Consider the following 17,002-nt stretch of genomic DNA (forward strand, 5'->3'; position numbering starts at 1 on the left):
ATGGTTGATGCTTCCATGTGAGATCGGCTGGCGAGTGTTGCTGCTACGATTTGGGGAGCTGCTACTTCAGTGCACTAACATGCAATTTGTGCTGATGTTTAACGCGATTTAGGGAGCTGCTACTTCGGTGTAGGTTAGAAATGTTTGGCTACAATGGAGGCTTGTTTGTGAGGGTTCAATAGAGGCTTTCTTAAGGGTTCAAAATGTTTGCCTTTTTCTTGCTATTTATTTTTTTTAATTTAGTGTAGGTATGTTTGGAAATTTAAAATTTTGTTGGGGCAAATGTGGTAATCCTAGGAGTGAGAGACTGCTTTCCAACCCCCTTGGAAATTAGTCTCTTAGTCCACATTCCTAAATTAGGATGGACTCCACGATTTTGATTTCGTTCTTATCTCTTCTTTGCAAAGTAAACGTTATTAATGATTCAGATTCTGAACTTCGATTCCTCAATTCGGGGAGTAAACATATCATTAAAGTAATACGGATAATTAAACTATTAGTTTACTTTGGTGATTAAAAAATACAAGAAAATCAAAAAGAGAATGTACTCTTTAGTCTGGAGAATGTCTATCTCTCTATTCATGATGAGACTAAACATTACATTCTCTCTTTGATTTTCTTGTATTTTCTTATCAACCAAACACTAAATTAAGTGTCAGAGTATCTTTTGCAGGTACATAATCGATCCTTGAAGTTGTGGAAGCTTTAAGGCAAGGAGATGATCGTCATTTCCTAGTATTCAAGGAAGTTTGCTCCTACAATAACATAACCAACAATTAGAGAGTCCTCTGTTAGAATAATAATTAAACCTTTAGTGAAAACTATCATTTATAATTCAGGAACATTTATATTGTATAATCAAGAATTAAGAACAGAATATACGAAAGCTTACTCGAATCCATAGTGGTTAATTACGCTCTAGAGTCATGTGGTTTGTCTTCTAGATCAATAAGTTCTCTTAGAGAATCCTTTAAATTTCTTTTTACTTTTTTTGATGATGGAATGTTAGAAATAAGAGAACGATATGTGTGATATGGGGACCATAACTACTTATATAGATAACTTTTTCTATTATCTTTAAGTATTTCTATTTCAATTTATCATACAAATTGAAATTACCCTTAAATATCTCCACATTAAAGGCCCACACCCATTTAGATACATTGACACCCATATTACTGTAAACTTTAACAAATCACTTTTAATTGGACTTAACCTTATATGACAATCTGCAATACATAATTATTCACATATAAGCCCAACGTTGGATTAAGGATCGAACATCCTTGTCAAGATTTTCCTAGATTCATATAGCACATTAAACAAAAGACTAAATAATATGATAATTCGTCAAAAGGTATCAAGAAACATTACAAATTGAAGAGGCCAAGACGGGCATGTATATATATAGTATTTTAGTACACAAGCACATGAAACATGAAAATTGCTAACGCATCAAAGGAAAAATGGATTTTGAATCTGTTGCTTGTTAGCGAATTTTAATTTCACCCAAGATCTAGCAAGCAAAAATATCAAACCAATAATAAACAGAGAATAGATGGAGAGTAAAACTAATCACACAACATAAGAATTTACGTGAATAACTTTTCTTGTATTGGAGAAAAACCACGGCTGCTAAGGACAACAAGAGAAAAATCCACTATGTGAAAAATTATTATAATCACTTTAAAATTTTTCCTCACATCCAAAACTCCAATGACATCCAATCTTTTAATAGACCTTTGATTTTCCTTGCACTAGAAATTGTCTACTTACAAAGAACTGATTGTTATATTATATAAACAAGTGAATTCAACCTCCCTATACATAGTGATTATTTCTTATTGGAAAAATATTTCTTTTCTTATATTAGTTGTATTTCTTTTTGAATAAGTCAAATCCCAAAGGAAAAATTACTTATTCCTTATATAAAAGTCTTACTAAATAAGAAAATATCTTAGGAAATTCTTATTGAAAAATAAGACATATATCCTCTATCCAGCAACCATAATTATCTATTCCAAGAATTATCATACTCCTCTATATCTAAAGTACATATATTCGGCACATGTCGATCACCTTGCTAAAAATACGCTCTCATGTTTGGCTTCCTTGAGAGTCTTCAGTCATCAACATAAAAATTCTACCACACATCTTGCGTAAATGCCAAATCATGTCTTATTTGCAATTCTTGTAGACTCGCTAACAATAATACATTCTCTTCCATGGCATGCCAAAAAGATAAAAAAGTCTCTCATGGAGAAAAGAGACACAACACTAGCTGACATTATCAGTATCTCTATCTACTGATTTAGAGCTATCTGCTAAACTTGCCCTATTACAACAATCTTCTTTTAGGTGCCTTGATTGTCTACACACCCTTAGGGGTTTCCGCTAGCGGAAATAGATTTTATATCGTCATTGTTTTTCTTATGTAATCAGATTGAATCAATATATCCTTAACTTGAACTTGGAATAAGGCAAAATTGATTATTCCATCAAACTTTCTTATTTATACCTTCATAGGTTTGAAAACCTCACTGCTTATGTGTTTGTTCTGTGTTGGAACTTGACTCTAATACCACTTGTTAGAGAATTTTAATCCCACCAAAAATCTTGCAAGCAAAAATATCAAACCAATAATGTACATAAAATAGATGAGAATAAAATTATCACACAACATAAGAATTTACGTGGAAAACTCTTATATTGGAGAAAAACCACAGCTGCCAAGGACGACAAGAGAAAAATTCACTATGTGAAAAATTATTACGATCACTTTAGAATTTCTCCTCATACCGGAAACTTCAATAACATCTATTCTCTCAATAGACCTTCGATTCCCTTACACTAAAAATTATCTACTTATGGATAACTAATTACATACAAATAAGTGAACTCAACCTCCCTATATATAGTGATTATTTCTTGTTGAAGGAGTATTCATTTTCTTATACTAGTTATATTCCTCTTTGAATAAGTCAAATTCTAAATGAAAAATTACTTATTCCTTAAATATGAGTCCTGCTAAATAGAAAATATCCTAAGAAATTGTTACTGAAAAATAAGATATATTTCCTAACATTGTTGAACATTCAACGCACCATAAGGCAACTCATTTGATAATAGATATATGAAGGTCCCAACCATGAAATTAGATGTAACCATGGACCCGAAACATCATTAGCTAGCCAATACTACCACACTTTTGAAGTTTTAACTTAATAAGATTGCACAAACCAATTGACATTATCATTAGAACATTCCAGCAGTGCAACACTTTTGAAGTTTTTAACTTAATAAAATTGCATACACTAGTTGACATTATCATTAGAACATTACAGCAGTGTGTGGAAGGAAAATTAAATAACTTTTGAATCTAGATTAATGGTCTATTTGGGATTGCGTTTGGCAAGCTCAACAAGTGATTTTGAAAAGTTGAAAGTTAATTTTAGTGTTTGGTAAATTTTTTTAAAAGTCAATTTTGGAAAAATGATTTTACTCTCTAGCAAATTTTTTGAAGAGCAAGAACATAGTAGCTTTTTAAAATCTAATTTTGAGAATTACTTTTATATTTAATACAATTCTATATATATCCTCATATATATTATAAAAATTTAAAACTATCCTTATTAATTAAGAAATAAAATCATTAATTTTAAAGAGATCAATATTATTACCAATTATATCAAGATAACAAAATAAAAAGTAAAAATAATAATATAACATATTTATTTAATTATCAATTATTATAAATACACAATAAAAAATGAGTAATGATACAGCCACAAACTCTTGTACAAACTGACGTGGAATTAATTCATTGGCTGAATGAAAATATAAATTAATAAAAAAAATCATGTGGGCCAAGTGATATTTAATTCAAGCAATCTTATTATGCCACATCAGTTTGTACAAAATAAATTTGTACAAGAGTTTGTGGCTGTATCATTACTCATAAAAAATACTTTATATTTAGGTTTATAAATGTTTAAATAAATTTTATTCAATATTTTGTTTAATTCAATCATTTACATTCTTACAATAGTTTAACAATAAAATTTATCAAACACATACGTTAACAATAAGATTTATCAAATATATATGATTGTTTTTAACTCGCTGAACTTTTAAAAATAAATTTTATCAATATTTAACTAATTCTCTTCACAACTAATTATTTATATAATAAAACTAACATCAATTATTTTATATCATTATAAATCGTCCCCAATAGGAATTGCCGAGTGAAGGGCAGCATATTCACTCTGCATTAATAACCAAAACCATCAAAAGGCACACATTTAGAGTCAAAAGCAGCATAAGTATTTAAAGTCTTCCCCAAAAGAAATCTTTCACGTCCAATTTGATCGGTGAATAATCTTTTCTTTTGTAAATGGCAGCTCCCAAAAAAAAAAGAAAAAAAGAAGAGTTTTATTACAAAAAATAAACTACTAATTAAACCCAAAAGCCCGTCAAACAATGCTTTTAGTTTTTTATCTATCTAATCTCCTTGTGTTACTGCTTTTAATTTTTTGAAGAAACAAATTGGAATGTATATCATGCATATCTATTACTGGAGCTTCATTTTGAAATTAAGGCTCTTAGGTTGCCTCACGAGTTTTATTTTTTTAATCTGAATTCTGAATTTTTGTGCATATCGTAATTATTTATATAAAATGGTATGATTTTAATTTATTTTTTAATACAGAATAGGCTATAATGTAGCACCAAACACATCTAAATGCATCTATCTTTTTTTTTTTTAAGAAGTAAACTTACATCTATAACTCTATAAATAGTAATTCTTGTTCACCAAGAAAGAGGAAAGAGTATTACACAATTTGATCCATGGCCAAGATAAACCCCTTATATTTTCATTCAAATTCTATGTTTATTATGAAATTTTAAATTTGTAATAAAGTAAAAACTTTCAACAGGTTGATACCGTGTGATAGAGATAGGCTACCTCTCCAATGATATTGCCAATTGCAAACTGAAACTGAAAACTGACAAGCAAAGCAAAAAGCTCCTGTCCCCCGATAATTTTGAATTCACAAAAAATATTTTTTTAATAAAATTAAAATAATCAAATCACAATTCACGCAGAACACACGGCGTCCTTCTCTTTTTTTTTTTTTTCAGTTCACCCACAACACAAACACAAAATCAAAAGGGGCGCACGTTAACCCCTCTAACACCCACCGCTCATTTTATCCTCCGCCTCCATTCTTTCGAAATTTCCCCTCACCACCACACACGCACACCACTTGCATCACACTGCTGCATATTCAATCGATCAAAAGATCCCTCTTCCATCTGTCTCTCTCTCCCCCGAAAACGGCATAGTTTCATTATTTCAAAACACTAATTTTTACAAAACCCTAGCTTTCTGATCTATGGCTGACGAACCAGCTACAAACACGACGGCTGCTCAATCGCAGCCGTCTGCGGTGCCGTTGGGAGGCTCCGTGATACCTTTGGTCAACAAGCTACAGGACATATTCGCGCAGCTGGGGAGTCAGTCGACGATCGAGCTGCCGCAGGTGGCGGTGGTTGGTAGCCAGAGCAGTGGCAAATCGAGCGTGCTCGAGGCACTCGTAGGTCGCGATTTCTTGCCACGTGGTAACGATATTTGCACGCGCCGCCCTCTCGTGCTTCAGCTCTTGCAGACCAAAACTGATGAGGAGTACGGCGAGTTCTTGCACTTGCCTGGGAAAAGGTTTTATGATTTTTCCGAGATCAGGAGAGAGATTCAGGTGGTTTTTTTTTTTTAATTTTTTTAACTAAGTTCATTAAGTTAATGTAAATTGTTTAGAGAGTGTGAAGGAACTAGCGAAAATAGAAAATTTCTTCATTAAATAATTGATCTTTTTTGAAGTTGAACACATGAGGATAGAGAGTTTTAAGTTAATTTGTTGAGTGTAATGTTCCTTAGGTTTATTGGTGTGTTATTGAAATTATGATGTGCCTGTTCTTAGTGAGGTTGAAAATGTGAAATTTAGCTTTGGTAACTTCAGAGACAAGAAAGGGATAGTTACTGTCTCTACGGATATAAATGTTGGTTAGTCAATTAAAAAGCATAGGCTGAAAGTGTTTTCAGTTTCTAGTGGTAGGGTTGTTTTCTTTAGTTACTTGACAGACCTGATGTAACTAGGTTTGAAACCTGAATGAATTGATAAACATGCAGATATTTAATTAAGAAAATCCAATGAAAGAATTATTTGGTGACATGAAATGATTAGAGGTGAGTGTTACATATGTAGGGAAGTCAATAAAGTTAAAAAGTTTTTTTTTTTTCCAAGTGTAGTGTTGTAAAAGAAGTGAGGGCACAGTAGCTATTGTAAACCCCTTTTACGAAGTTTATCTGCTTCTGTCTCAGCAATGCTTTCAAGGACTTACTTTTGAAGAGTGACTCATTTCTGGCAATACCATGGGGGAAAGTTGGGTAGACGTTTGAGATAATGATGTTTTCTGGGTATTTGGACATAGCAGGAGTGAGTGGGACTGCCATTTTTCCTGTGGTCTTCTAGCGTTAAGTGGAGTTCTCCCTGATGGACTTGCCCATCCATCGAATTTTCTGTGGAATTGCAATGATTGGCAACGTTGGTGCTGCAAAATTTTATTAAAGTAGGAATAGAGTTTAACTATGATAGATTTCAAACTACACTTAAACAACAATGAAGTAGATAAGGTTTCCCATCTTAGCTCTTAGGAGATAAAGTGATCCTAACACCCCTGTTCAACAATATTGAGTGATGGTTTTGGAGAATTTGATGCCATTTTAGATAGTTGCATATATGTTGGCAGGAGGATGAATGTATGTACTCTTATTAAATTTACCATGAATTTATGTACTCTTATTGAATTCACCAATTAACTTACGTTTTCTCAAGTTTTACTGAGAAAATTTGTATAATTTTAATGATAGTCTATTTCCTATAAGTCATTCTTTGCCTATAATTTTTATTATTTTTTTCATAATTCAATTTCCTCCAGGCTCAAACTGACAAGGAAGCTGGAGGAAACAAAGGTGTGTCAGACAAGCAAATCCGTTTGAAGATTTTTTCACCTCACGTTCTTGATATCACACTTGTGGATCTGCCTGGTATAACAAAGGTCCCAGTTGGTGAGCAGCCAGCTGATATTGAAGCACGAATTAGAACGATGATTATGTCATATATCAAGCAACCAAGTTGTCTAATTCTTGCAGTTACACCGGCAAATTCAGATTTGGCAAACTCAGATGCCCTTCAAATTGCTGGAATTGCTGATCCGGATGGTAACATCTGCGTTCATTATCCATTCTGGGTTTGTTGCATGCTTTTTTCTTTTTACACTTACCCGCTACATTTCTGTTGGCAGGTTATAGAACCATAGGCATAATCACAAAGGTGAATTTAGAATGATTTATCTATATATTGTTTGACCGACATTTGCTGGATGTTCCTTTTTCTAATGAGGTTAGATATATTTTCTTTGTGACTTCAGTTGGATATTATGGACAGAGGTACTGATGCCCGTAATTTGTTACTCGGAAAAGTGATTCCGCTTCGGCTTGGTTATGTTGGTGTTGTGAATAGGAGTCAGGAGGTAACTTTCTATTTTTGTTGGAATACTGTGTTCAGTAGTTGTGTCTCCTATTGATTTGTTTGCTTTATAGGACTTGAGGTTGACAGTTTTTGGACTACACAAATTATCTTGAACTTCATATGTGCGGTTCATGTCTATTGACAACTCGTTTTTGGATGTCTTACTGAATACCCAGCAAAATGCTCATGTAGACTATGGTAGATGGCGTAAAATCAGCCCTAATCTATACTCTTTATTAAGAATCTAAGTAGTTATAACAGTTTTGTTGTGGCTGGTAGTTATCACATTCATTAATGCTACCACTAATCTTTGATTTTTACTGTTCTGTCATGGTATTGTCATCGTTGCATCATCAATCACAGTATTGTTGTTTTGCTGTTGATCTAAATGTTGTTCAATAATTTACTTAAAAGTGTTCCATCAATCTCTTTCATTGACGGACTAAGATTTTGATGTCCCGTTAATTGTCATTCTCATAACAGGATATTATGTTCAACCGGAGTATCAAGGATGCACTAGTGGCTGAGGAAAAGTTCTTCCGTAGTCGCCCTGTATGACTGACTGCCTACTTTGCATTGGTTTTAATTTGTTGTAAATTCATCAATTTTTCCACGTTTTCTTTGTTTATGCTATTGATCAGGTATATAATGGTCTAGCAGATCGTTGTGGTGTTCCTCAGTTGGCAAAGAAGTTGAACCAGGTAGAGCATGTTAAATATTCTCTAGTGCCAATATTGTATAAGAATATGATTAGATATATGAAAGTAGATGTTGAGTGATCGGCATCTGCTCTTACATTTATGCATTCTACACTTCCTTCCCTGCTCTTTGTCCTGTCTTACATTGTGTATTTGGGGACATTTCCTCTTCCGCTTCTTTATTTCATGATTTTAATATCCTCCTCATGGTATTGGGTTGCTTCTTTAAATCTGAACCTAAATTCAACTCAAAGCTGGCTTTCAAACTAGATTGAGTTGGTTGTGTAGGGTAATAGATCTAGGCCCTAACACAGGGCAACATTTTGATGAATCTCTAAATTCGCTATTGTATTTTACACTCTTTTTTTTTTGCAGATTCTTGTACAACATATCAAGGCTATACTTCCTGGGTTGAAGTCACGCATTAGCTCTGCATTAGTTTCTGTTGCAAAGGAGCATGCAAGCTACGGGGAAATCACAGAATCAAAGGCATGTATGATTGTTTATTGATAGTGTCATAACAACTTGGTTGCCATCATTGGTCTTTTGATTGGCATATTATTCTCAGTTCAACATAATGAGTTTCCTCCTAGGCAGAAAAGACTTCAATGCTGCACCCCCCATTCATCTTATTAGAATTCTAAATTTTTTGTTTTCGGTGCTTGAGTTTCATAATGCTTTCTTTTTCATTTCCATCTATTGTCTGCCTTTGTTTGCTAATACTTACTAATGTCTCTTACTTAATTTGAGCATGAATTGACTGCTCTTTCTCATGGATGATGTTTACTAATGTTATGACTTATTACTTGTCAACGTTTGTGTTGCATAGGCTGGTCAGGGAGCTCTACTCCTGAATATTCTTTCTAAATACTCCGAAGGTAAATATTTTAATGCATAATTGTTGTAATTTGTTCTGTAGACAAATTATCTTAACACAGATCCACAATTTGTATCTTTTATGTTTTGCTAAGTTGCTTTTATCCTTTATCTCAATTGTGATGTTGTAAATTTCTTGTGGGAACAGCATTTTCTTCAATGGTGGAGGGAAAGAATGAAGAAATGTCAACATCTGAGCTTTCTGGCGGGGCACGAATTCACTATATTTTTCAGTCAATCTTTGTGAAGAGCTTAGAGGTAGGTATTATGACATCATGAGAAGGGGTAACTGAATTATTGAATATTGAGTCTGACACTTCATTTTGGAGTTGTATGATACAGGTTTTCATCTTTATGCATTTTGTTTTGACATCTTTTGTTGAAGCTTGCTCATTTTTTTTTTTTGCATAATTGTTTGTTTTCAGTTCTCCATCTCGTTTATAGGATCCATCTTCCTTTGATAGGCTAATGCCTCTTTTGGTTGGTGATAGGATAAGAGAATACTGTAATAGTAACAATCATTGAATTCTTTTAGATATGGTCTTAAGTTCTCCTCGTCAAACCTACAGAGAATCCTATAGCTCACATTCTTCTTGCATGGGTCCAAATAAGTTGAATAGTCTCTTGAGTTGGCAGCATTTGACATTAAAAATACTTGACACCCAAGCCTTGGATGGATTATGTTGTATAATGAAGATGGTAAACTATAAGGCTTATGTAAGACTTGCAACAGAGGAATTCACCTAAGCAAGTGTTGAGGGTAGAAACATTGTCCTTGAGAGTTATGGATTCATCACAGTCGAGAGGAAAAAGGAAAGGAAGTAAGAGCAGAGGCTCGAAAAAAAAAATTAAAGGAGGCAGATGCTGAAAGAAACTTGAAGCTTGCCTCTTGTAGGAGTATTAATTTGTAAATAATTTTTTGATTTTCCTGACTTTGAAGAGGGAAAGACTAGATCAATCCAATGCAATTGACTAGTACACTACAACTACTCAATAATCTCTTAATTACTGGTTTATTTACTGATTAAATGATGCCACATTGTTGTCTCTTGCTTAAATGTTCTACTTGATTTAGCAAAGGCTCAGAGGAAATGTTTGTGCTTCACATGGACCTATGGTATCTAAAATGGAAAATCCTATACAGAAAGTTGCGGTCCCGTTTAAAAGAGCACTGAGACATGGTAGAGTAGTAATATTTTGCTGAATCTAGTCAGTGGAACATATTTGTTTGTCTGTGTTTGCTTGTCAATGCATAGGAGTAATTAATGATGAAGTCAATTACTTTGAAATTACTCTGTCAACTATTGGTGATACAATTTTTTACCTCCCATCTCATTTTAGAATTTAATCTCATTTCTTTATGGTCCTTGTTTGTTGGATGTCCACATGAACATGGGGCGAGGGACATGGGTATCTCTTTTGTTTTTTGTTTAGTGTGGTAGTGTAAACCTTTGTCGGGAAAGAGTTGAAGATTAAGTCTGGTAGTTTGTTTCCTCTTGTGTAGTAAGATTCGGTTGAATGAAAATTGCTGCACTAACTAACACTTTTGTTTATGAGGGATGTAGTGTTATTTCTTGTCTGAAAAGATTCAGTTGGATAGATCTAGCTAGTGCGAACGGCTTCTTTCTTTGCACATGTGATGTTAAACTTCTTTTAAAAGTGCTATTAACTCTGGTTCTAATGGGGTTTACTTACTCATACAGGAGGTTGATCCCTGTGAGGACTTGACTGACGATGACATTCGAACTGCTATTCAGAATGCAACTGGTCCCAAATCTGCACTATTTGTACCAGACGTGGGTTCATTGGTTTCTTTTCTAGAGTGTTGTTAAATTGCTCCTTGTTTCAACATTGGCTGGTCAATTTTGTTTCCCCTTTAGTGGAAAGCATATTGTTTATTTCTTATTCCCTTGTGAATAGGTGCCGTTCGAAGTTCTTATTCGAAGGCAAATTGCTCGCTTGTTGGATCCTAGTCTTCAGTGTGCGAGGTTCATATATGATGAGTTAATAAAGGTAGAGGATTGTTTACATGCTATATGTGCAAGCTCATGTCACCATCTTATGCTGTTGTCGAATTTCTAACGAGATTTTCTGCTGCAGATTAGCCATCACTGTCTTGTGAATGAACTGCAGCGCTTTCCTGTTCTTAGAAAGCGTATGGATGAGGTCATCGGGAACTTTCTGCGAGAAGGCCTTGAGCCCTCCGAGACAATGATTGGACATATCATTGAAATGGAGGTATGTGAGACCCTGATCCCCTGAGATCTAATTGCTACATGCTGCTATAAGTTTTAGATGTGAATGGTTTGTTGTTCCCTTCTGATCAAGGACTTTGTAATTCTTGGTTCCGATCAGTAAAATCTGGCAAATACCAGTAAACCAGTATCAGTAAACTGTTCCAACTGTAATTGGAAACGTTACTTGTTTCCATGTTTCTGCTTGTTGGAATTTATTGTAGTTTCATTCAGAGGTGAGTCTATGTGTTGTTTTTTAATTGGCCGGTCCTTGACTTCTCTGTTCATGTCACAGCAACAATGGAAATTCAATTCTTAATTTAAGCGCCGGTTGCAGACTTATGGCCTTCTCCTAATCTGCAATGTTTACTTCATATTTTATTGCTCACAAAGACAACCATCATATCTGGTGCTTGAAATGGCAGAATTTCTTTATAATCTGATGCCTTATCACATTATGATTATCACTTTTCTACGAATCTTACTGTTGTAACTAATGCGACCCTTGAAACAATGATTAGTGCTGCATTGTGTTTACACATCTTCTGCCTTTTTTTTTCTTTTTTAAGTTCTAATTGTTCGTTTAATATATGGACAATTTATCGACTTGTCATTGCTGATACACTTCTTGAAATTCATCTGTGCTTTTAAGATGCTCACGAGATTTTCCCTGTATAACAAATAAATTCGCAGATGGACTATATAAACACTTCCCATCCAAATTTTATTGGTGGAAGTAAAGCTGTGGAAATTGCACTGCAGCAGATCAAGTCTTCTAAGGTTCCTTTGCCCATAACCAGGCATAAGGTAAATATGTTCTGCTTTAACACTTATGTCAATTTTTATCATTGTATAGTATGCAAAGTCTTGTTTGCTCCCATAATTTATATTTCATCTTTTGCTCCTGTTGTTTCCTTTGGTTAATTAGGATGGTGTGGAACCCGATAAGGCACCAAGCTCCGAGAGAAGCTTAAAGTCTCGAGCTATTCTTGCAAGACAAGTCAATGGAATCATGGCTGATCAGGCATGAAAACTATTTATTTACTTTTTCTAGGCAAACAAGCATCCCTTTCTCTTTGCTTCAAAATATTTCGCTCTTTCTTGTTGCCTGCATTGCTCTTAAGCTAGGGGAGCAAGTGAGGGACGTGGCCCAGTTGGTTTGGCCTCTAGCGGTGGAAACAAGAGGTCAAGGTTTTTTGAATCCTCCTCACAGCAACTGTGGAGGGACATTAGTTTAATTTGGGGTGGGATGGGGTGGGGTGCATGGTAACTATACAAAAAGGAAGCATTCTAAAATCTCAATGATTAGTCACCCTTGATTTGTCTAATTATATGTGTTTGGTTGCTTGCAGGGAGTTCGTCCTACAGTGGAAGTTGAAAAAGTAGCTCCCGCTGGTAATGTTGTTACTTGAAAGAAGCCATTAAATGTTTTTCTCTCCATTATTTTAAAACTATCAAGCAGTTTATAAGATACGCAATAATATTATGATTAATCAGGAAACACAAGTGGTTCAAGTTGGGGGATTTCATCAATTTTTGGGGGGAGTGATAACCGTGTGCCTGCTGGCAAGGAGAGCGTAACAAACAAGCCATTCAGTGAGCCTGTCCAGAACGTGGAGCATGCTTTTGTTATGATCCATTTGAGAGAGGTATCTGCTTGAGGTTATCTGTTGAGGATCTCAGCAGGCTTAGCTGATGTGTTTCCCTTTGATTTTTTCCTCGAAAAAAATTTGCACTAACATGCATATGGTGGATAAATTTTTAGCCTCCAACCATCTTGAGGCCCTCAGAAAGCCATTCAGAACAGGAGAATGTTGAAATTGCAGTGACAAAATTGCTGTTGAGATCATACTATGATATTGTTCGGAAGAATATTGAGGACTCAATACCTAAAGCAGTTATGCATTTCCTGGTAAATCCTGAACTTTATTATTTTTTGCTGATTTGCTCTACTAATTGACTGACACAAAATTTTTGGATTATGATGGTTCTTATTTAGTAGCGTTTGGTTTCTAGTGCTAGAACAAACTTCTTTTCTAGTGTACCAAGGTTTTGTATCTATATGACTGGATCTCCGTATGAGCAGTATATGTGGACTGCACACTAGTGAAACATGTTATCACAGTGCATGTTTTAAAGAAAACTTTATATCCAGTTTGAGAGAGTTCAACTGATTCTGTGTGGTCTCGTGATGTCCACTCATGCCTTCCAGCAGCTGTTGAAATTCAGGTGCTACATGTGAGAAGTAGGTGGTTCTTTTGGTAAGATGACTATAGCTTAATATCAAGCATGTGGGCCTCTGTAGCCTTTTCACCCACTTGTATTATCCTTTTGAATTCACACATTATGTAAAACAGATTGTTGCAAATTTTGCTGGGACATTGAGAGGATTTGTTAATAATCACCATATGTGCAAATCCCAAACGGTTGGATGGTGTGGTAAAGGACCCTTGGATTCAGCCAAGGGGTCAGGGGTTAAAATCCCCTTGGATCCACCTAAGGTTAATATTCCATGAGCTCCTGGCTACAAAGTTTGCACTACGTGGCAGTAGTCCCTACCCTAGCTTGGTGGCAGTAGTCCATACTCTAGTTTAGAATTCGGTGAGAATAGATAGGTCGAGGGATTTCTGGTATCAAAATTAAATATAAATTAAAAATAATCAATCACCACATAAATATTAAAACATCATTTCTTTGTGGAGAAAAGGCAAATGAAAATCAAAATTGTTATTAACCACTTTGCATTCTTGTTATTTAATACCTTTAAATTAATAATTTTATGGTCTGATGGCTCAGTGCTCTCGCTTAGCTACCTAAGCAAGCATTCAATCTCAGGTCTCTGGTACAATCAATGGAATTTTGTTGCTAAATAAGCCGTCGCCTTCCTTTATGCTCTGTAATTGTTTTCTGTATTATGAATCTATCTTTATGATGTATCTCTTTTCAACAGTATTTAGTTGTTTTTTAAGTAGTTTGTGTTATTGCCTTGTGGATCTGACCTGCCCAATTTCAAGGCATTATCTAAATAATGACATCTATTTCTTCATCATTGGTTTATGTGTCCAGGTGAATCATACCAAACGTGAGCTGCATAATGTCTTCATTAAAAAGCTTTACAGGTGATTTTGATTTTTATTAAATCTTCTCCTTCCCTCACAGCACAAACCCCAATGAACAATCCTGTTCTATCTTCAACTTGGAAATAACTAAGTTGTCAGTGAACTTCCCATTTGTTGACCATCGATTACATTGTTTCTTATGATCCATAACAGAGAAAACCTGTTTGAAGAGATGCTTCAGGAGCCTGAGGAGGTAGCAATGAAGAGAAAGCGTACACGAGACACACTCCGAGTTCTTCAGCAAGCTTTTCGGGTGGGTTTTCCCTGCTCCTTAATCTGTATTGTTGACAAAAATCGAGAGCATTGCCCTATTATTATTTTACAACTTTAGCCTAGCTTTTTTTATTTTTATATTTATTTATTTTTTCTTATCAAGCTTTGGTTGTTTGTCGACATTTATGCATCTATGTTTCCATTTTGGCTTTACATATGACGAGTGTTAAGATTGTTTTTTGGATCATGGACACAAGCCTATTAGTAAACTTAAGATCACAAACTTCCAGGTTATATAAGTTGATGCATGTTCATGGGTTTGACGTATCAAAGAAGCTCTATGGAGCTATTCTTTTTCTATAAAATTACAAAACTGAATGTATCGGGTGCTGTCATATTTATGATTTTTTAATTTTATTTATTTATTTATTTTTTGGTAGACATTGGATGAATTGCCATTAGAAGCTGATTCAGTTGAGAGGGGATACAATATGAGCGCTGATCCCACAGGACTGCCAAAGATCCATGGACTGCCGACGTCGTCTATGTATACTACCAGCAGTGGTTCAAATGATTCCTATACAGCTTCTCCAAAAAACCCAAAATCCAGGAAGTCGTCTCACTCAGGGGAGCTACAATCACATCTCTTTTCTAACGCCGATTCTAACGGAAGTGGTCGTATGTACATGCCGGGTCTCTATCCGACAGTTGATCACTAAACCACTTGAATGTTAGTATGAGTTAAACTCATTCTGACATTGCCTTCCCTTCGATTGTTCTATTAAGTTCATCACAATTCCACCATCCGAAGCTGGCTCAAAAGGAGTTGTGTTATTTTTCTAATCTAGATATGTACAAGTCAGATATCGTGCATTGTTTTCCCTTCCATATATTCTTTTCTTGTTTCTCTTATATAATATAGGGTTATAATTGCATTGTTTGCAAGGTTCCAGAAAGAATAACAAGGAGCAAAGCATCCCTACTTCTGTCAGAGGTAGCAGTAGTAGTACTTAATATATATATATATTTTTTATCTGTTGAGGGGCGCTCGTGATAGTTGTTGCATTCAATTTTTGTGGGCTGAGATCATTCGTTCCATCATTTGTTCCCAGCTTGATCATCAGCCTTATCCAATATTTACTTTAAACTGATAAACTCTGCTTGATGAATGCAGTTTTTGGCTCGAGGTTTGAGTTTCCTTTTTATTTGGTTCCTTTTACATTCCGATAAGAGTATCTTCAGTTGGCACGGTGATTTGGCTGGATTTCAAAGCACCACGATTCGTGGATGCAGAGTTTATGCATTTTATTGTTGCTGTAAAGTGTTAATCGGCAAATCATATTAAGGTTATATGGCAGTTGGCCAATTTCTGAGCACTACACTTCCTTCCCATTAGTTGGGCAAAATCAGGCCATTTTTTGTGAATTCAGTGCCATGCTGGCGAGTCGGGTGGCAAAGTTTGCCACCTTTAATCCTCTTATTTGACATGAGTGTGCTGGGTGGCAAAGTTTGCCATCAGTTTTTTGGTCTTAACCACGAGAAATCTTGGGAAGGGCCCCAACTGTGGGAGGCATCTCTGAGCTCGTACCACAATTCATATTAGAAGTCCCCGCTCGAATCGGGAGGTACATGTTCTCTCAACAAAGGCGACTTCCCTGCGACTCGAACTGGAGAGTAAATCCAGTTAAGCCACTTAAGGTGGACTGCATTGCCAGTTGAGCCAACACTTTGTTGGTTAAAGTTTGCCATCTTTAAACCTCTTATTTGACATGTTATGTTATTGTTTTAGGGGGATTGGAACAATCTTTTAAACCTAGGAATTAGTGGAAATATTGTAACACGTCTTTGGTGACTCATTTTCTAAAATTTTAGGATTCATTTTTACTATCTGCCACCTGATACTCCGCATCTTCGGTTTTCAGTAACATTTGTTGATCCATTTCTGTAAAGAATACAATCATTTCAACATGTTCGTACTTTTTCATAATTAACCCAATATTTTCATTGGTTTTTGGACTCGTACATTGAAGTTGGCAAATTTTCTCATTTGACAACAGATTAGTAAGGATTTCTAACAAAGTCAAAAACTTTTTATCTAATAACCTATAGTTTCCTTTCACATTATAAAGTTTGATTGATCCTAATAACTTTGAATGCTTTAAATCGGGATGTAAGGACTTTTCAGCATCTTCATACATATCCTTAAGAGAGATATCCTAAGGATATCTCTCTTAAGAGAAATCTTTGTAACAATTCTTGAAAGCATCATT

General features: G+C 35.0%; 1 protein-coding gene across 1 annotated transcript; it reads left to right on the plus strand.

Moving 5' to 3' along the window:
• The first annotated feature begins 4,937 nt into the window (after nt 1–4,937).
• Nucleotides 4,938–15,937, plus strand: LOC18034812 (dynamin-related protein 3A). Its single transcript, XM_006423587.2, has 20 exons — nt 4,938–5,759; nt 7,000–7,282; nt 7,366–7,394; nt 7,492–7,593; nt 8,076–8,144; nt 8,234–8,293; nt 8,666–8,779; nt 9,120–9,168; nt 9,315–9,424; nt 10,870–10,962; nt 11,087–11,179; nt 11,267–11,404; nt 12,094–12,207; nt 12,329–12,424; nt 12,753–12,795; nt 12,898–13,049; nt 13,166–13,312; nt 14,467–14,519; nt 14,673–14,772; nt 15,173–15,937. The coding sequence occupies exons 1-20, from the start codon at nt 5,400–5,402 to the stop codon at nt 15,449–15,451; spliced, it is 2,484 nt and encodes an 827-aa protein (XP_006423650.1). The 5' UTR covers nt 4,938–5,399; the 3' UTR covers nt 15,452–15,937.
• Nucleotides 15,938–17,002: the final 1,065 nt, after the last annotated feature.

This window comes from Citrus clementina, unplaced genomic scaffold, assembly GCF_000493195.1.
Source record: "Citrus clementina cultivar Clemenules unplaced genomic scaffold, Citrus_clementina_v1.0 scaffold_8, whole genome shotgun sequence".
Taxonomy (NCBI): domain Eukaryota; kingdom Viridiplantae; phylum Streptophyta; class Magnoliopsida; order Sapindales; family Rutaceae; genus Citrus; species Citrus x clementina.

Bases quoted from the DNA above. Each gene is read 5' to 3' on its own strand.
- LOC18034812 (XM_006423587.2), top strand. From the start codon at position 5,400: ATGGCTGACGAACCAGCTACAAACACGACGGCTGCTCAATCGCAGCCG. The intron at 9,425-10,869 runs GTAGGTATTATG...TTACTCATACAG, and splicing joins TCTTTGTGAAGAGCTTAGAG to GAGGTTGATCCCTGTGAGGA. The intron at 11,405-12,093 runs GTATGTGAGACC...ATAAATTCGCAG, and splicing joins GACATATCATTGAAATGGAG to ATGGACTATATAAACACTTC.